General features: G+C 33.8%; 1 protein-coding gene across 1 annotated transcript in view; it reads left to right on the top strand.

Annotated features, from left to right (window-relative positions):
* LOC132725748 (dentin sialophosphoprotein-like) overlaps window positions 1-17,230 on the top strand; it is a 45,581-nt gene that overhangs the window by 23,272 nt on the left and 5,079 nt on the right. The window contains exons 10-12 of the mRNA XM_060710938.1: window positions 14,587-15,403; window positions 16,037-16,121; window positions 16,386-16,524. Coding sequence (XP_060566921.1) covers window positions 14,587-15,403; window positions 16,037-16,121; window positions 16,386-16,524 — 1,041 coding nt within the window. The remainder of the gene's footprint in view (window positions 1-14,586; window positions 15,404-16,036; window positions 16,122-16,385; window positions 16,525-17,230) is intronic.

Below are 17,230 nucleotides of genomic sequence, written 5' to 3'. Positions count from 1 at the left end.
TTAACATTTGTTGGAAAATGCAAATATTAAATTTGACCAATGTAGGAAATAGCTTCAAATCCCTAGTAGTATTTATCAAAGTGTTTTGGACTACAAATACTATATTTTCAAAGAAAAAGGGAGGTAATGAAAAAACTTTTATAAAAAAAAAAGGGAAGTAATAAAAAGTGAAAACTAGATAATTTTCTTTATGAAGAAGAAGTATTACATTTATTTAAGATGTATATTTGTTATTAATAAGTCAAGGACTGCTATTAAGATAATTCTTTTGAAAAAGCCTACATTGATAAAACTATGCTTATAGCTATAATTCATTTATTTATATATTTGTGAAAAAGCTCTCACAGTTATCCATATTTTAAGTTTCATATTAAGGCTTCATAAGGGTTGGAACTCGATCCTTTGTGGCAATTTTGTAAGCCTTTGGTTCTCAGGCAAAGGCCAACTGTAATATTCCATCGTTTTATGGCTATTAAAATATGTGAGTTACTTAAGAGCATGGGCCTCTTTGATTTCCAATCACAACTGTGAGTATTTCTTTGAATCCTGCCCTCTCATGTTACAAAACTATCCAGCTAGGTTGTGAAACAGTTATTAGATCTGCTTGGGCATGCTCTCTCCAGGCTGAAATAATGCACCAGTATAGCTGAAATACTGTAGCCCTCCTTCGCAGTCATTTGCTGTTTCATGTAGAGGATATTTGTTTGTTTCAGTGTAAGATCGAAAAATATTTCACCGAGTGAACACCAGATGCAATATTTTCCACGAGTGGCGTAGCCACGAGTGAAAATATAATAGCTGGGGTTCACGAGTGAAATATTATTTGATCTTACATGTAAAACAAACAAATTTTCTGTTTATTTCATGATTTTTTAACGATTTTTACACCATTTTAATGATTTTTGCCGCGTAACGTCATGCTCTTATCTTCATGACGTCATCAAATAATGACGTCACAATGTTGAAGCAAAATATAATTCCATGATTATTTTTAGATTTTAGATGTTTTTCAGCACAACGTTCGTAAATATTTACGAACTACAGTTATCACGTACATTTGTTATTATGATTGACTACATTTCCGCTGAAAAAAACATTCATTAATGATAAATATTTTATTTTTACGCCAAATATAGTTCGGCTACTGTGAAATTATATTTGGTAATCATTACTGTGAAATTATCAGAATATAATTAACCGTTATAATTCAGTAATCTACTGCAAAACATGTAATAAATAGAGGATATTTGTTTAGTTCAGTGTAAGATCGAAATATATTTCACCGAGTGAGCACCAAAAGGTATATTTCACGAGTGGCGCAGCCACGAGTGAAATATGAACTTTTGGTGTTCACGAGGTGAAATATATTTTGATCTTACACTAAACTAAACAAATTTTCTTTTTATTATATGCAAAGAAACGTTTTAAAAAGACATTTAACCTAATACTGAATGAAAAGCGCGCCAAATAATAATACAACGTGACGTCATTTACGACGTCACGTCATTAAGTTGGTTTCCATTATTGTGAACGCTTGTATTTCACTGAAACAACGTACCGGGCTCAAATATTCAAAACAGTGAAATTATCAAATTGATAATTTCACTGTTTAAAACAGTGAATTATCAGTTTTTATTTCACTGATATATTTCTATAAACCACCGAAAAGCATGTAATAAAACAATATAATTTTTAACATAAAAAGATGTTACAGTTATGTGATTTAATTTAACTCAGAGATATTATTTCTCACCTTATGCACCAGAATGGTCCTATACTGGTGGCAAAGACTAACCGTTTGTATTTCCACCAGGTTAATGTAAAATGAAAAAGAAATTTTAAGATTACAGAAGAACATTTTTTAAATGTTTTTCATTTTTGTTTGTTTGTTTATTTTAACATATAGGTTCCAAGCAACTTATGTTGACCACACAAAGGTCAACAATTATCATTGAAACATGAGGAATGTGAAATATAGCACAAAGTGCAGATATTTAAAATAAAACTGATCTAAATGTAAGATTCATATCTAGTTCAAATAATTTTGGACTGAAAGTCCTGAGATCCTTACCAAATAGCACAATTTTATGCTTCATATTCTGAAATAAAGGGAGGTAATAAAAATGAAACTGTTACCATAAATAAATTTGTAAAGGGAGGTAATAAAAAGTTAAAGTTTGATATTATTTGTTATAATGGTGACATATTAAATTCTCTTAGGAAGAAAGTTATAACCCTTCATTGATGGAGGGATTAATAGTAGATTTTTTTTATAAATTTTCAGTATTTATATAACTGTGAATGTAGCTTTGAAAGACTTATATATATTCAAATAAATACACAGGTTTGTTGATTTTATCCATCAAAATTGATTTAGACACGATCTTATAGAAGTTTAACTCACTCTGTAAGACCAACTTTGAAAGCCTTGACTTAGTTAGGGCATTAGAATTATTAATAGATTAGTAAGCTAGTAATTCTTTGGTGTTAATAGTCGTTTCCTTAAGCAAAAATCTTTACAGTACACTGAAGTCACTGCCCAGTACTTGTTGGTTCCAGGAACGGATTCCAAAGTGTGTCTATAAGCTTAAGTTATAGCTTCCTACACAATCAAACTAAAATAAATTCTATATAAACCAAAGTTAACTTTTTTGAGCCCCTTGAACTTGTATAAAAACTTGGTGTCCTGCATTTTTCATGCTTTATATTTGATAGAAAAAAATTAATCAATTAATAAATAAAATTAAAAAAAATTCTACATCAATAATGGAAATTGTGCATTTTCAATGATTACTTTTTAAATGCTCAAACTGTGTGAACATATTCTACAGTATAGATTGTATAATTGAATAGACCAGTGATGAATTATAACAATAGATGACATCCTTTGCGACATAAGCACTTAACAAATCATACAAGTGTGCATGTCCAAATATCTTGTTATGCGAGTCAATATTGACCCTATCATGCTGGAGTTTTCAATAACCACAGTTTAGAGACATGGTACGATATTCCATTTATTTAATTTTAATGAGAAACCAAATTTTTAACACACAAGCCCAATAAATGTTGCAAAATAATTACATCTGTGATATCTATTCTAAATCAACATACAGTATGCCAACGTTGACTTTGATAACAACATGACATTTTTATACCCACCGAAGGGAGGCATAATATAATCGCACCATCTGTCTGTCTGTCCGTCTGTCCCACTTAATTGGTGTCCGGACTGTAACGTTTTGATACATCGAGGGATTTTAAAATAACTAGGCATAAATGTCTACCACATCAAGACGACATGTCGCGACAAAGACCCATGTCCCTACCTTCAAGGTCAAGGTCACACTTATAGTTTGAAGGTACTCATTCTCTTGAGAAGAGTTTGAAGATACACATTCATGTCCGGACTGTCACTTTGTCATGCATGAAAGGATTTTAAAATTACTTGGCACAAATGTCTACCACATCAAGACAATGTGTCGCGGCTAAGGCTCATGTCCGTCTGTCCATGTGTCCCCACTTACACAACAATCATGTTCAGACTGTAAATTTGTCATGCATTGAGGGATTTTGAAATAATTTGCCACAAATGTCTATATCTCATAACAACATTTTGTCGCGTCCAGGAACCACGTCCCTTCTTCAAAGGTCAAGGTCACACTTATATTTTGATGGTTCATGCTATCACAATTAGAGATTACAGGTACAATAATACAAAGAACAGTATTCATCAATTAATTACTTTCGTTCTCTTTTCTTTTCATAATACCTGCATTCTTCACATACACTTAGGGTTATGTGCATGGCTCCCCTTCTTGATCCGCAATTGTATACACCTTGCCTATTTTATCATGCAAACCGTACTTCAAAATATTTTTGCATATTATTACCACCTGGTCACGTGTCTTGAATATAAAACTTATTAGTTTTTAATATTCAGGGGTGGAGAAGGGCGGGGTCCATACTCCAAGTGTCTGTGGCATGCTTCACTTTGGTGTTAGCTCTTGTTATTTATGGTTGTACATTTAATTTTGGGATTGATTTTAGTCTTAATAAATCTTGGCTTGTTATTGGGCAAGATGGTCTTTTGCACTCCATGTGGAATTTCAGTCTGACTGTTGTCACTTACAATGACTTCCAAGCACCAATCATTATCAATATGATGAGTTTTAGTCGGTTTTATCAATGACTTAAGAACAGCATAATTGGTTGTAGTTCTATAAGGATGTCTTACAAGCTCACATCTGGAGCGCCAACAATTTAAACAGAGTCAGTGTAATACAATAATACAATATCATCAAAATCTCTAGACTTAAAGCTGCATGCCTACAGATGAACCCAAATATTTCAAGAAAATCAAACTTGAGAATAAGGTACTGAGATAGTAAAAAAATTTAAAATAAAGGTAATAATTTATTGTTACGTGCAAATTGCCAATTTATGAGCGATATTGCAGTATATTTTTACCATATTTCTACTGTGTTACTAACACAGTAAGGGCTCAATCGCAACTACTCGGCCCTTTCCGTCAGTCTTCGGATAAGGACCTCGAACACAATAGTATGAATACACAGAACGGATGCGGTATTTCGGTCTAACCTACGCTAAGAAACTAAACATGTAAACAAATAGTCATTTAATTCTTGGCGTTGTTGACAAGTTTATATTTCCAATATATGTAGTAAAAGTCCACCTAAAATAAGTGAATTCATAGGTACAAAATCAAACAGTACATTATCTATAATTTATTATTATGGTTGTAGAAACCGAAAGTACAAAAAACCAACCTGTTGACATTTAGTCGGATTTGTTTAAAATTGAACATCAGTGGGCATACTTAAATTACAAATTGTTGTCAGACATATTTTCAAGCATAAGAGTACCGGGACGCACATAAGATGTCAAATATATACATTCGTTTACATTATCTCCGTTTCTGTTTACATCTGAAACCACGTGGTAGAACTACTTTCAACACGTGTTGTTTCCGAGGTTATTATAGATGATAGCCGAGGCAGGTCCGAATGAGTAAGGGCTATTTATACTTATTTTGACCTCTTTTTGGTAATTTACATGGGTTGTTTGTGAACTTTATTTTCTTTGTTCCTTTTACAATATTTTACTTTTTAACCCATTACTTCATATACACGCCTTTTAACGCCTTTTTCACCCCCCCCCCCTTTTTGTTGTCTCAAATGATGAAAAAACGCCTTATTTAGGCCCCATACACTTGTTTTTGTTTGAGAAATGTTGTTAAAAAAAGTGACCTCTTTTTCGGCGCGGCCCCCCAACCAAAAGATACATCAGGGGGTTGCCAGAAGGGGGATGTGCCCCCTTCTGTTTGGGGGGTTTGAAGGGGGGCGGAGTCCCCCTCATCGCCAAGAAAATTTTGGACTTGTGAGAGGCTGTAAATGACCCCAGATTGATCATAAGGTAACGTGTAACCAACGCTGAAAAGCATTTGACTCTATCTCAATCCATTGAAAAGTTGCAGCACTTTGAAATCAATTTTGATGGAAAAAATCAACGCAAAATAGTGATTTTTGGCAATTTTGAGATGTCCCCTCGTTGCCATGGTAACAGAAAATTTAAGCCTGAGCATGTTGTTTCAAGGGCAATGGTCCAGTCAACATTTGTGCCAAGTTTGATTAGTGTTGAAGCAGTTTTTATAGTATTATAGCAATTTGAACTTGTAACGGGAGACTTTTCAATGAAAACAGCCATTTTTCACAAAATGCTCATGAAGCAATGGGTTAATACATTTCAAAATTTTCATGAAAATATATGAATCTGGTGGCATGCTGCTTTAAATGTGACAGAAGTTGTAAGGAAATATGGTAGAAGCTATATGGGGTGAAATAAACTTCTTGATAAGAACTTTTGGTTCAATGCCACAAACCATCACCTAAGAATATGCAAAAAATGTACAGTATTGAATAAATCTGCCCAAATATTATGAAAAAGGTTGGGTCACATCTATGCGAAAATGCTACCAGTTTGAAACACAGGTGGCAGTATCAGAGTTTGGACACCCCACCCCTATCTGCCCCTGGACCCCTACTACAACCCTATAACTATAATTTTGATAGTGGAAATTTTTTTTGTACCCCCACGTTAGTGGCGGGCATTTATATTTACCCTTGTCCGTCCGTCCGCCCTTCCGTCCGTCCATCCGTTCACTTTTGTGTCGCACATAACTCAAAAAGTATTTGACCTAGAGTCATGAAACTTTACAGGAATGTTGATCAGCATGTGTAGTTGTGCACCTGGATATTTTCGTCTGGATATTTTTAGTATTTTCAGAGTTATTGCCCTTGACTTAGTAAAATTTTGCAATTTTCAACTTGTGTCGCACGTAACTCAAAAAGTATTTGACCTAGAGTCATAAAACTTTACAGAAATGTTGATCAGCATGTGTAGTTGTGCATCTGGGTATTTTCGTCTGGATATTTTTAGTATTTTCAGAGTTATTGCCCTTGACTTAGTAAAATTTTGCAATTTTCAACTTGTGTCGCATGTAACTCAAAAAGTATTTGACCTAGAGTCATGAAACTTTACAGGAATGTTGATCAGCATGTGTTGTTGTGCATCTGGGTATTTTTGTCTGGATATTTATAGTATTTTCAGAGAAATTGCCCTTGACTTAGTAAAATTTTGCAATTTTTAACTTGTGTCGCACATAACTCAAAAAGTATTTGACCTAGAGTCATATAACTTTACAGGAATGTTGATCAGCATGTGTTGTTGTGCACCTGGGTATTTTCATCTGAATATTTTTAGTATTTTCAGAGTTATTGCCCTTGACTTAGTAAAATTTTGCAATTTTCAACATTTGGCGCACGTAACTCAAAAAGTATTTGACCTAGAGTCATTTAACTTTACAGGAATATTGATCAGCATGTGCAGTTGTGCACCAGGTATTTTCTTCTGGATTTATTTAGTATTTTTAGAGTCATTGCCCTTCACTTAGAAATTTTTGCAATTTTCATCTTGTGACTCAAGTTACTGAAAAAGGATTTGACATAGTCATTAAACCTTATGGGCAGGTTGCTCAGCATATTTAGATTTGCACCTGGGGTTTCGCTTGTAGATTTATCCAGTATTTGTAGAGTTATTTCCCTTGACTTAGTTAAAAGATTGACAGAACAGTGGCGCGGTGGGGGCACCCGTGTCCTATGGACACATTTCTAGTTTTTATATAATTTCATCGGTTGTTTTGTATTTGGTACCTTATAGTAAGCCTTGGAGTGTTGAATTTTTTTTTTCAGGGTTGTAGTAGGGGTCCAGGGGCAGTTAGGGGTGGGGTGTCCAAACACTGATACTGCCACCTGTGATTTGAAATCAACTGTGTGTGTTTTTGGTTTTATTTATACTGGGCGCCGGTTTCCCATATGTCCCAGACTAGTCGGCCTCTATTACGATTGCTGGTAACGTAGAGCCTGCAACGGAGGACTTATTCGCCTGCAATGTCGTCGATGTCGTAGAGCCGCGACGGAGGTCTTTTCAAGCTGTTGATCGTCGTAGACCTTCTCTAGGACCAAATTCCTCGCTTCATGAACAAATGACAATAGAGGAAAGGCACCTCTTCTGGGAGCAGCAGCTCTCTTTAGGGCTACACCCTTCGTCGTTGGTTAGGTCACACCAGCTAAGTGACCTAACTAGGTCACCCATCTGGTGTGACCTATGCCTTCCGAGCGAAAGCGAAGTGCACTGAACCACAAGGGAAGTCGGAAGGAAATCAACTGTACAATATTAGAATAATTTTCAATGATACATTTATTTTGTGGCATTGACTTATAATGCACTATCACATTTATTGGGCATGTTTATTACATTTGTGTTTCTTATGGAATTTATAACATGGAATATCATATCATGTCTTTCAACTTATATTCATTGAAAGTTTCAGCATGATTATACCAAAATTGAGTGTGTGTATTTGAAAAAGGGAAGTAATAAAAAAACTAGTAAGAGTTGTTAAAATTATAAAGGGAGATAATAAAAAGTTGAAGTTTGATATTATTTTTTATAATGATGACATATTAAATTCTCTTAAAAAGAAAATTATAACCCTTTATTGATGGAATGATTAAGAGTAGATTTTTTTTTTAATTTTCAGTATTTATCTAACTTGTCTTATAGCTTTGAAAAGACTTATATATATAAGCAAATTAGTGTGTTTTATCCAGCGTAGACCAGGAACGCCTCTTATATAATTATGAATAATTCACTATATAAGGTAAAATTTGAAGGCTTTAAATCTGTTAGGGCCTTAGAATTAATGAGACAGGCTATTTGTCCAATGATTGCTAGGTGTTAGTTAGCAACTTATTGTTTCCTTGACACTCATAGTCATTGCTCAGTACTGCTTGATTCCATTAACAAATTCCAAAGAGTGTCTATAAGCTTCAGTATGTGTCAATAACGGAAATTTTGCATTTTCAATGATTACTTTTTAAATGCTCAAACTGTGTGAACATGTTCTACAGTAAAGATTATATAATTGAATAGACCAGTGATGAATTATAACAATAGAAGACACCTAGTTGCGCAATAAACACTTAACAAATCATACAAGTGTGCATGTCCAAATATCTTATAATGTGAGTCAATTTTGACCCTATCATCATGGAATTTTCAATAAACTCAGTTTAGAGACATGGTACGATATTCCATTTATTTAATTTCATGAGAAACCCAATTTTTAACTCACGTCAAGTCCAATAAATGTAATTGTGCGTAAAAAGTAAATGTCGCAAAATTATTACATCTGTGATATTTATTCTAAATCAACATACAGTATGCCTAAGTTGACTTTAATAACAATGTGACATTTTTATGCTCCCCAAAGGGTGAGCATATTGTTGCCGCTTTGTCCGTCCGTCCGTCTGTACGAAACCAGAGGTACTTGTGTGACTGGGTAACAGTAAATTCTCTTTGATCCTATTCATTCGGTTTTACTTGTGTGTCTTTTTTATATGCCCGAAAGGGCATATTATGTTATACCCCCTGGCGTCTGTCTGTCCGTCCGTCCGTCCGTTAGCAATTTGGTTTCCGGAGCATAACTTAAGTTCCATTTGGCCCACAATGTGTTCAAACTTCATAGGATGATTGTCCATATTGGGTAGAAGACCCGTATTGATTTTGGGGTCAAAAGGTCAAAGTCACTATTACCTTAAAACTGAAAACAGTTTCCGGAGCATAACTTAAGTTCCATTCGACCCACAATGTTCAAACTTCATAGGATGATTGTCCATATTGGGTAGAAGACCCCTATTGATTTTGGGGTCAAAGGTCAAGGTCAGTATTACCTTAAAACTGAAAACAGTTTCCGGAGCATTACTGAAGTTTCATTTGACCAACAATGTTCAAACTTCATATGATGATTGTCTATATTGGGTAGAAGACCCCTATTGATTTTGGGGTCACAAGGTCAAAGGTCAAGGTCACTATTACCTTGATATTGATATGATGATTGTCCATATTGGGTAGAAGATCCCTATTAATTTTGGGGTCAAAAGGTCAAGGGTCAAGGTCACTATATCCTTAAAACTGAAAACAGTTTCCGGAGCATAACTTAAGTTCCATTTGGCCCACAATATTTAAACTTCATTGGATGATTGTCCATATTGAGCAAAAGACCCCTATTGATTTTGGGGTCACTAGGTCAAAGGTCAAGGTCACAATTACCTTAAAACAGAAACAGTTTCTAGAGCATAATTAAAGTTCCAATTTGCCCACAATATTCAAACTTCTTAGGATGATTGTCCATATAAGGTAGAAAACCCCTATTGATTTTGGGGTCACAAGGTCAAAGGTTAAGGTCATTATTAATAACTTAAGTATTAATCAACCTATAGCTGTAAAATTTTATAGGATGAACAGCTAATTCCCATGTCTTACAAATGCTTCATCCTTACTAAAAAAACAAAACACTTTCGGGCATATAATGCTCCGCCTAGCGGTGCTCTTGTAAAGCCTTGTGTGACTAAAAATGGCCAAAAAGATAGGAAGTCACATAAGTACCATTTTGTGAGTATGTCCGTCCATCCGCTTTTCTTGTCCCGGACATAACTTTGAAACAACAAGAGGTATCAACATGAAACTTTGTAGGAAGATCTCATTGAGTAGGTGTGCAGTGCACAAGAACTGTAACTCTGCCTTGCCTAATACTTGAATTATTCCCCTTTGTTTTTTTTTACACTTTGAACTTTGTCCGGGACATAACTCTAAAAGTATAAAAGTTATCAACATGAAACTTTGTAGATAGATAGATCTCATTGAGTAGGTTTGTTGTGCACAAGAACTGTAACTCTGCCGTGCCTAATTTTGAGGTATTGCCCTTCGTTTATTTTTACACTTTGAAATTTGTCCGGGACATAACTTATAAGAGTATATGTATAAGAGATATCAACATGAAATTTTGTAGGTAGATAGATCTCGTTTAGTAAAAGTGCATTGTTAAAGAACCATAACTCTATCTTGCTTAATTTTGGAATAATTGTTTTTTGTTCATTTTGACACTTTGAAATTTGTCAGGGACATTTCTCTAAAATAATAAGAGATATCAACATGAAACGTTGTAGGTAGATATGTCTCATTGGGTAGAAGTGCAGTGCTAAAGAACCATAACTCTGCCTTGCCTTATCTTGAAGTTATTGCCCTTTGTTTATTTTTACTTTTTGCCTTTTGTCTGGGACATAACTCTTAAAGTATTAGAGATATCAACATGAAACTTTTTAGGTAGATAGATCTCATTTGATAGAATTGTAATGCTTAAGAACCTAAAAAAAGCCTTGTCTTATTTTAGAGTTATTGCCCTTTGTTTATTTTTACACTTTGAATTTTACCCGGCACTCTGAAACTATTAGAGATATCATCAAGAAACTTTATAGATAAATAGATCTCATTGAATAGAAGTGCAGTGCAAAAATCCATAACTCTGCCTTGCCTTATTTTGGAGTTTTTGCCCTTTGTTCATTTTTTATACTTTCCTGTGTCCAAAACCTTCTCGGGGAGCATCACCCAGTTCAACCGGTTCTTGTTTTTCATGGTTGTACATTTAATATATCAAACTCCCTGCAGCATTTACTTCCCCTGATCAGTACAGAAACCACTGCCACCACAAGTAAATTCAGTCATCAGAGAGCCGAATATATTTTTTTCACTTTTAATTTTAAAATAGAAAACTTTAAATCATTTTAGTCTTCTTTCATTAAATTGTTATGCTTAATTTATGTGTAAAAATTATTTTGTAAACATGACAAAGGATATTTTAACAATGGCTTAAGTTAGACAGTTATTGAACGATTGCGCAAAATATCTTGATCCGGCACTTGTTTTAAAGTGTAAACAAATTGAGTGTTTTGAACATATTAAATCTGGTAAGGATGTAATTGTAAATCTGCCAGTTGTATATATGGGATCCTTGGCGTTCTGAAACTGGCCACCATGTTTTAGTCACATGACACAACTATCGTCATCTGGGTTTCAGTGGTGGCAGTGGTTAAAGTAGCAATGCGTGACGTAACCGCTGTGAGGAGTTTTATGGGTTGATTTTAGTCTTAAGAAATCTTGGCTTTTTACTGGGCGATGGTTTGTTGCACTCCATGTGGAATTTCAGTCAGACTGTCGCCACTGGTTGCCCATATGGGCCAGTCCCTCCAGAAGAGTATTAGTCATTTTATAGTTTGGAGGATAGTGCAAGATAAAAATACAGAAAGATGCCCAAATTCCAGAAGCTTCTTTGCATGGTTCTCTATAATGGTTCTCTATCGTGCCAAGTGTTTAAGCACTCATACACGATTTACCAAGCTATTTAGTGTTTAAGCACTCCTACACGAGACCTGGATTTAAAGTCTCATCTCATCCAACTTTGATTTAAAGTCTCATCTCATCCAGCCTCGATTTAAAGTCTCATCTCATCCAGCCTCGATTTAAAGTCTCATTTCATCCAACCTCGATTTAAAGTCTCATCTCAAGTTCTCAACCAACCTCGATTTAAAGTCTCATCTCATCCCACCTCGACTTTTCATCCCTATCTCCCACCATGGGAATCAAACCCAGAATTGAGGCTATGTGTAAAAGAGCATTTATTGCACACTCATAATGCACTTCATTATTCGGTGAAATGTTGTAGGTTTAAATATTTTTCAACCGTCTGTTGCACTCTTTTATTTGTCCATTTTATAATGTGTTCCTTCTTTCTATAAAATGTCTTTCAATGTAATGTCTTAAACCCCACCACAGAGATTGATATTATTATTTACATAAAGGGAGGTAATAAAAATGAAAAACAGATGGACTTGTTATAATTTATAAAGGGAGGTAATAAAAGGTTAAAGTTTGACATTATTTGTGATAATGATGACATATTAAATTCAGTTAAAATGTATTTGTAACACTTTATTGATGCTGTAAAGTATTACAAAATTTCTATATAATTTTCAGTAATTATCTAACTGTGAATATAGCTTTGAAAAGACTTAAATATATTTGAAAGGCTAGGTACTGTGATTTACCAGTTTCTATCCAGTAAACGCCTCTTATATGTGTGTATAACTCACAATATAAGGTAAATTTTGAAAGCCTTATATTTATTAGGGCCTTACAATTTATTGGAAAAGAAGTAGTTTGTAGAACTATCAAAGACATATGCAGGAAAACGTTGAAAGGTTGCTTAGAAATGATAAAAAACTTAGAAGTTTATTGATTTAACAGAGAAATGGTGTTATAAAGGTATCAATAAGATGTATACAACAATGCCTGCTTGCTGCAATGTATGCTAGCATCTTTATCATGCTTATGGACAAACTTGCAACTTTACCAGGCCCACCTTTACTATGATGATACCTTGCTTGCTGGAGGTAACAACTTGAATACTGTATTAATCCCTGCCATGTCTTTATCATAATTCTATTTGATAGGGCAATGTAATGAAATAATAATATACTTCAACATCCTGGCATATCAGTATTGCTCTGTCACAGTTAATGCTACCAGACCAAAATTTCTTGTGTTTCTGTAAGTTTTTATAAGAGACATAGATAACAGAGATAGGCAACTTCTTAGCCAGTTCAGATATCATGCTTGCTTGCTAAACTTAAAAACTTGTAACAAGATATCATAATTATAAAATATTACATTTTCTGAAAGCTTATGCATTTGTCTTTGGCTGCAGGTAAAAACATTTACAGTTCAAATTTAAATAAATGATACATCAATTTTTAAAGAGAACAACTTATTAATTTTTGTTACAAAAAAAAAAATTGGCTCAGTGGGTTTGTTTTGCTATGTTTTTCAAAGTGAATGGCAAGGAAAGTTACCAATATTTAAACATGCAGCAACAGATTAAAGATTTAACTTTCAAATGGTGTGTAATGTAAAAGGATCAAAATTAATGTTATCTACATCTCTGGTTTTAGCCATGCCGGAAACTTCATCTGGCATGGGTGGTGTCAGATGATTCACACGCTATACAATGGCATGCTTAGGATGACGTATTTTTACTGTTATGAATGAAGTTGTAATTTCATACGCTGTTGTAAGAAAATAGTTACAGGTGTAATGACATAAATTTCCACGGAAAATTGTTTTAAGGTCAAGAATTTAATTATAATGGAATATGGTAGAATATGCAAGAAAAAATATCTGACATGTGTTTGCGGTTTGGATAGGAATATGGAGGGGTCCCTTCAGGATGGATATTCCGATCCAAAACTGAACATAATTATATGAAGATTATTATTAATCTGCTGTAACCATACAATCTAAACTAGCTGTATTCAGCCACTAAGCAAGTTGAAAGTAAGCATAAATTATATAATGCTTAAATGCAAAATTTCATGCCTTTTTTTCATATCAACGGGTGCATGTTTGTAGCTTTCACAAATGTAACAGAAAGTCCCTGGTCTGTGACAAAATTTAATAAATTTAGATGTTGCCTATTAAAAACAAAAAACAAAACAAAATAAAACGAAAAAAAAAACAGCCAAATTTTAACAGTTTTAATAAGGCCTACTTTTGGAAGATATGGCCCACATAGAATATTATAGTAAAATTTATACAGGTAAAATGTACCTCTCATAGTCACGACTAATTGACTATTAGTAACCTTCTGAAGATGCTTATACTGCTAGATTAAAACAAAAAAGTTAAGGTAGCTCACAGGAAATAGAAACACACTGGCCTTGTTGGCTTTAAATCACTCACCTGAGAACTCTAAACGTATATTTATAATGAACTAATGATGTTAAAATCCTGCTGTAGATTCAAATCCTGCCAGGGATTTTGGATTCTTTTATGTGAGAAATCTACATGTACCAAGCTAGCTTTAATGTCACGTCAGTGGTTCTACACAAATGATTGCCCATGCCATAGGGGCCCCAAAGTCTTCCTCTTTCAGTAAAGCTGGACATATAACCTCAACTGTGTTGGTTCAGCATACACAAAAAAGTTGCTGTTTTGAAATTTGTAGTTTCTTAAGTGAAAAATGTGCACCATAAAACCAAAACTTAATAAATATAATTACTCATAGACTAAGTCAGATGTGTTTCAATATTTTTTGTTTGTTTATATTTCCAGAAATTTATCCGCCAAGTGTGACTAAGCATAAGAAACAGACGCTAGGAAAAGCAAGGAAGCAGACTAATATATCATGGTCCTTTTCTTCGGATAGTGAAGAGTACAAGGAAGCCAAATCATTGAAGTCAAAGGATGACAATAAATCCAAAGACCAGAAATCAACCAAAAGTTTAAAGAATGATAAGAAAAGCACAATTTGTGTAGAATTCTCTTCAGATTCTGGCTCTGATAATGAATTGTTTGATATTGAAAGCTTGAAAAGAGTTAGTAATGAGAATAGAAACAGTGATTTTAAAACGACTGAATCTTCAAACAATGTCAGCCAAGATAAAAAGAAGATATATGATGGAATTGGGAAATCAAATTCCTCAACTGGACTTTCTGGATCTTTGAATGCTGAGGAGCCTTTGTTTAAAACTCCAAACCCATTGAGAAAGAAGAAAAGTGTAATTGAAGAAAACAAGGAGAATGTGTTTAAAACGCCAGTATCTACTAAAGGGAGAGAATCCAGGACGCCAAAATCTACATCAAAACCAGTGTATATTTCACTGTCAGACACAGATAGCGATGGTGATGATTCGTCAGATTTTCTGGTCTCGATATCAGATTCTTCAACAAACAGCAAGACAAGTGGGACACCAGCAACACCCCTTTCTTTGAAAAATGGGACCATCTCTAAGGCAACGCCACTTTCTTTGAAAAATTTGACAACTCCAAGGTCGACTCCACTTTCAGCCAAGTCTCTGAGTACATATTCTTTCTTGAAATCTTTGTCCAACACAACTGAAGATAGCAGACGACATCCAGATGCTAAACGGTATGAAAAAAAAAATATAGTTAATGGAGAATAAACATTATTTGTTAAATTTTTACATTTCTCACATTAAATTTGAAATGAAAAAGAAATGCAAGTATTTCAGAATTATTTGGTAAAATAATTTGCTGACATTTGATATTGAAATATAAGTGTGGTAAATTAAGTCAATGTATTTAGTGAAATTAATTTTTAACAAAGCATTGATTTCTCTAATTATTTCAAGTGTTGTTTCAATAACAACATGCATTTCGAGTAAAATGTACTGAAAACTTGGCAGTCAGCTTGCCGTATAAGGCACACTTTGTAAAACTTTTTTTCCATCATACAGCATTTAATTTTAGCGGTCCAGTAAGACCACAAAAGTTCCTGTTAACATGGCCACTATAATTTTTGTTGGGCCACTGTCATCATTGTGAGAACTATTAATGTGACTTTTATATAAATAAAGAAGGAACATAGTAATGTAACATATACTATTGCATACTAGAACTTCTAAAATAAAAACTGGAACAGTCCATTTTAAAGATTAAATTAGAGTTTAATGATTAGTTACCAAGATAATATTAAAATCATGTTGATATTCTATACCAGTTTTTTTCAGGTGTTTAAATAATTATATTGTATATATTTCAGGTTTATAAATAATTTCAAGAAAAACAAAGGGGAACTGTCAGCCTACCTGTATAAACTTTACAATCAGAACATATTTGAGAACAAGGTATTTCATGTTATTTTTATGCTTCTTGATGGAAATATTACAGGGGCATGTATTGTTTTTGCAAAATGAAAAATTTGTTCATTTCTCAGGCTTGATGTGCCTTTAAAGTAAGGTACATCTTCATCTAACCCCAACAAAATATTCAGATGTGTTAAAACTTAAATATTACCACACCTTGCAAAACTGTTCTTTTTATAGATTTATGATATTGATGTTTTTTAAAACACAATAAGGAAAACATAAACAGTGCTTGAAATATTTCAGTTGCCATCGGATATGCCTGTAATTTGGAACAAGCGTCTGCTGCGTACAGCTGGTTACTGCGCGTACAAGAAGAACTGGAAAGATGACAGAGATAGGTCTACTAGGATAGAACTGTCCGTGAAAGTTTGTGATAATGCAGGTATGGAGATGACTCAACTTTCTGGGAGTAGTTATTATAATATGAAAAAATGTCGCTGATACGTGGTTGATGCTCAAAAACTCGTAGTCAAATTGCAAAATGATTTCTAAGGATAGAAGAAGAAGAATTCTTTATTTCAAAAGCCACATATGAACAAACACAGTCCGGTTTAGGCTAAAAAACCGTTGACCTGACGCAAAATATAACTACAACATATTGAACAATACATTGCAATATACAACACAATACAATTACGGACATTAAATGATAAATAAAAGAACTCGCTGTTAGCAAAATATTTTTGTTACCTACATATATTATTAGAACTGTATGATATCAGTTACATTTTAATTGATATCAAAAACAAGACTGTATATGTGTATATTTCTTGGATTATTTGGTCCGTTAATACTACAAATCAATGGTAATGAATGTCTTCTTGTATTATTACAATATGCTCATATATAAATATTAATGGATATGTTTTTTTTTTAAAACAATTTCTCCCCTAAAAATATCAAAATAGAGTAAAACAGAATCCCTAAGTAATGTCCAAAAAGGCAAAACTAAAAAATTTTGCAGGTTTGTTTTGATTGAGCCTGTTCATGGACGGTATTGGAAAATGCAAGCTTCAGGCCATGCAGACTTGTCAGTATCAATAAATTTTACATGATTGTATTTTATTCAGAATTCACATCACATATCA

The sequence above is a fragment of the Ruditapes philippinarum genome, unplaced genomic scaffold, assembly GCF_026571515.1.
Source record: "Ruditapes philippinarum isolate M1 unplaced genomic scaffold, ASM2657151v2 ctg1511_1_1_1_1, whole genome shotgun sequence".
In the NCBI taxonomy this organism is placed as follows: Eukaryota; Metazoa; Mollusca; class Bivalvia; order Venerida; family Veneridae; genus Ruditapes; species Ruditapes philippinarum.
This window is presented reverse-complemented; position numbering and strand designations above follow the sequence as displayed.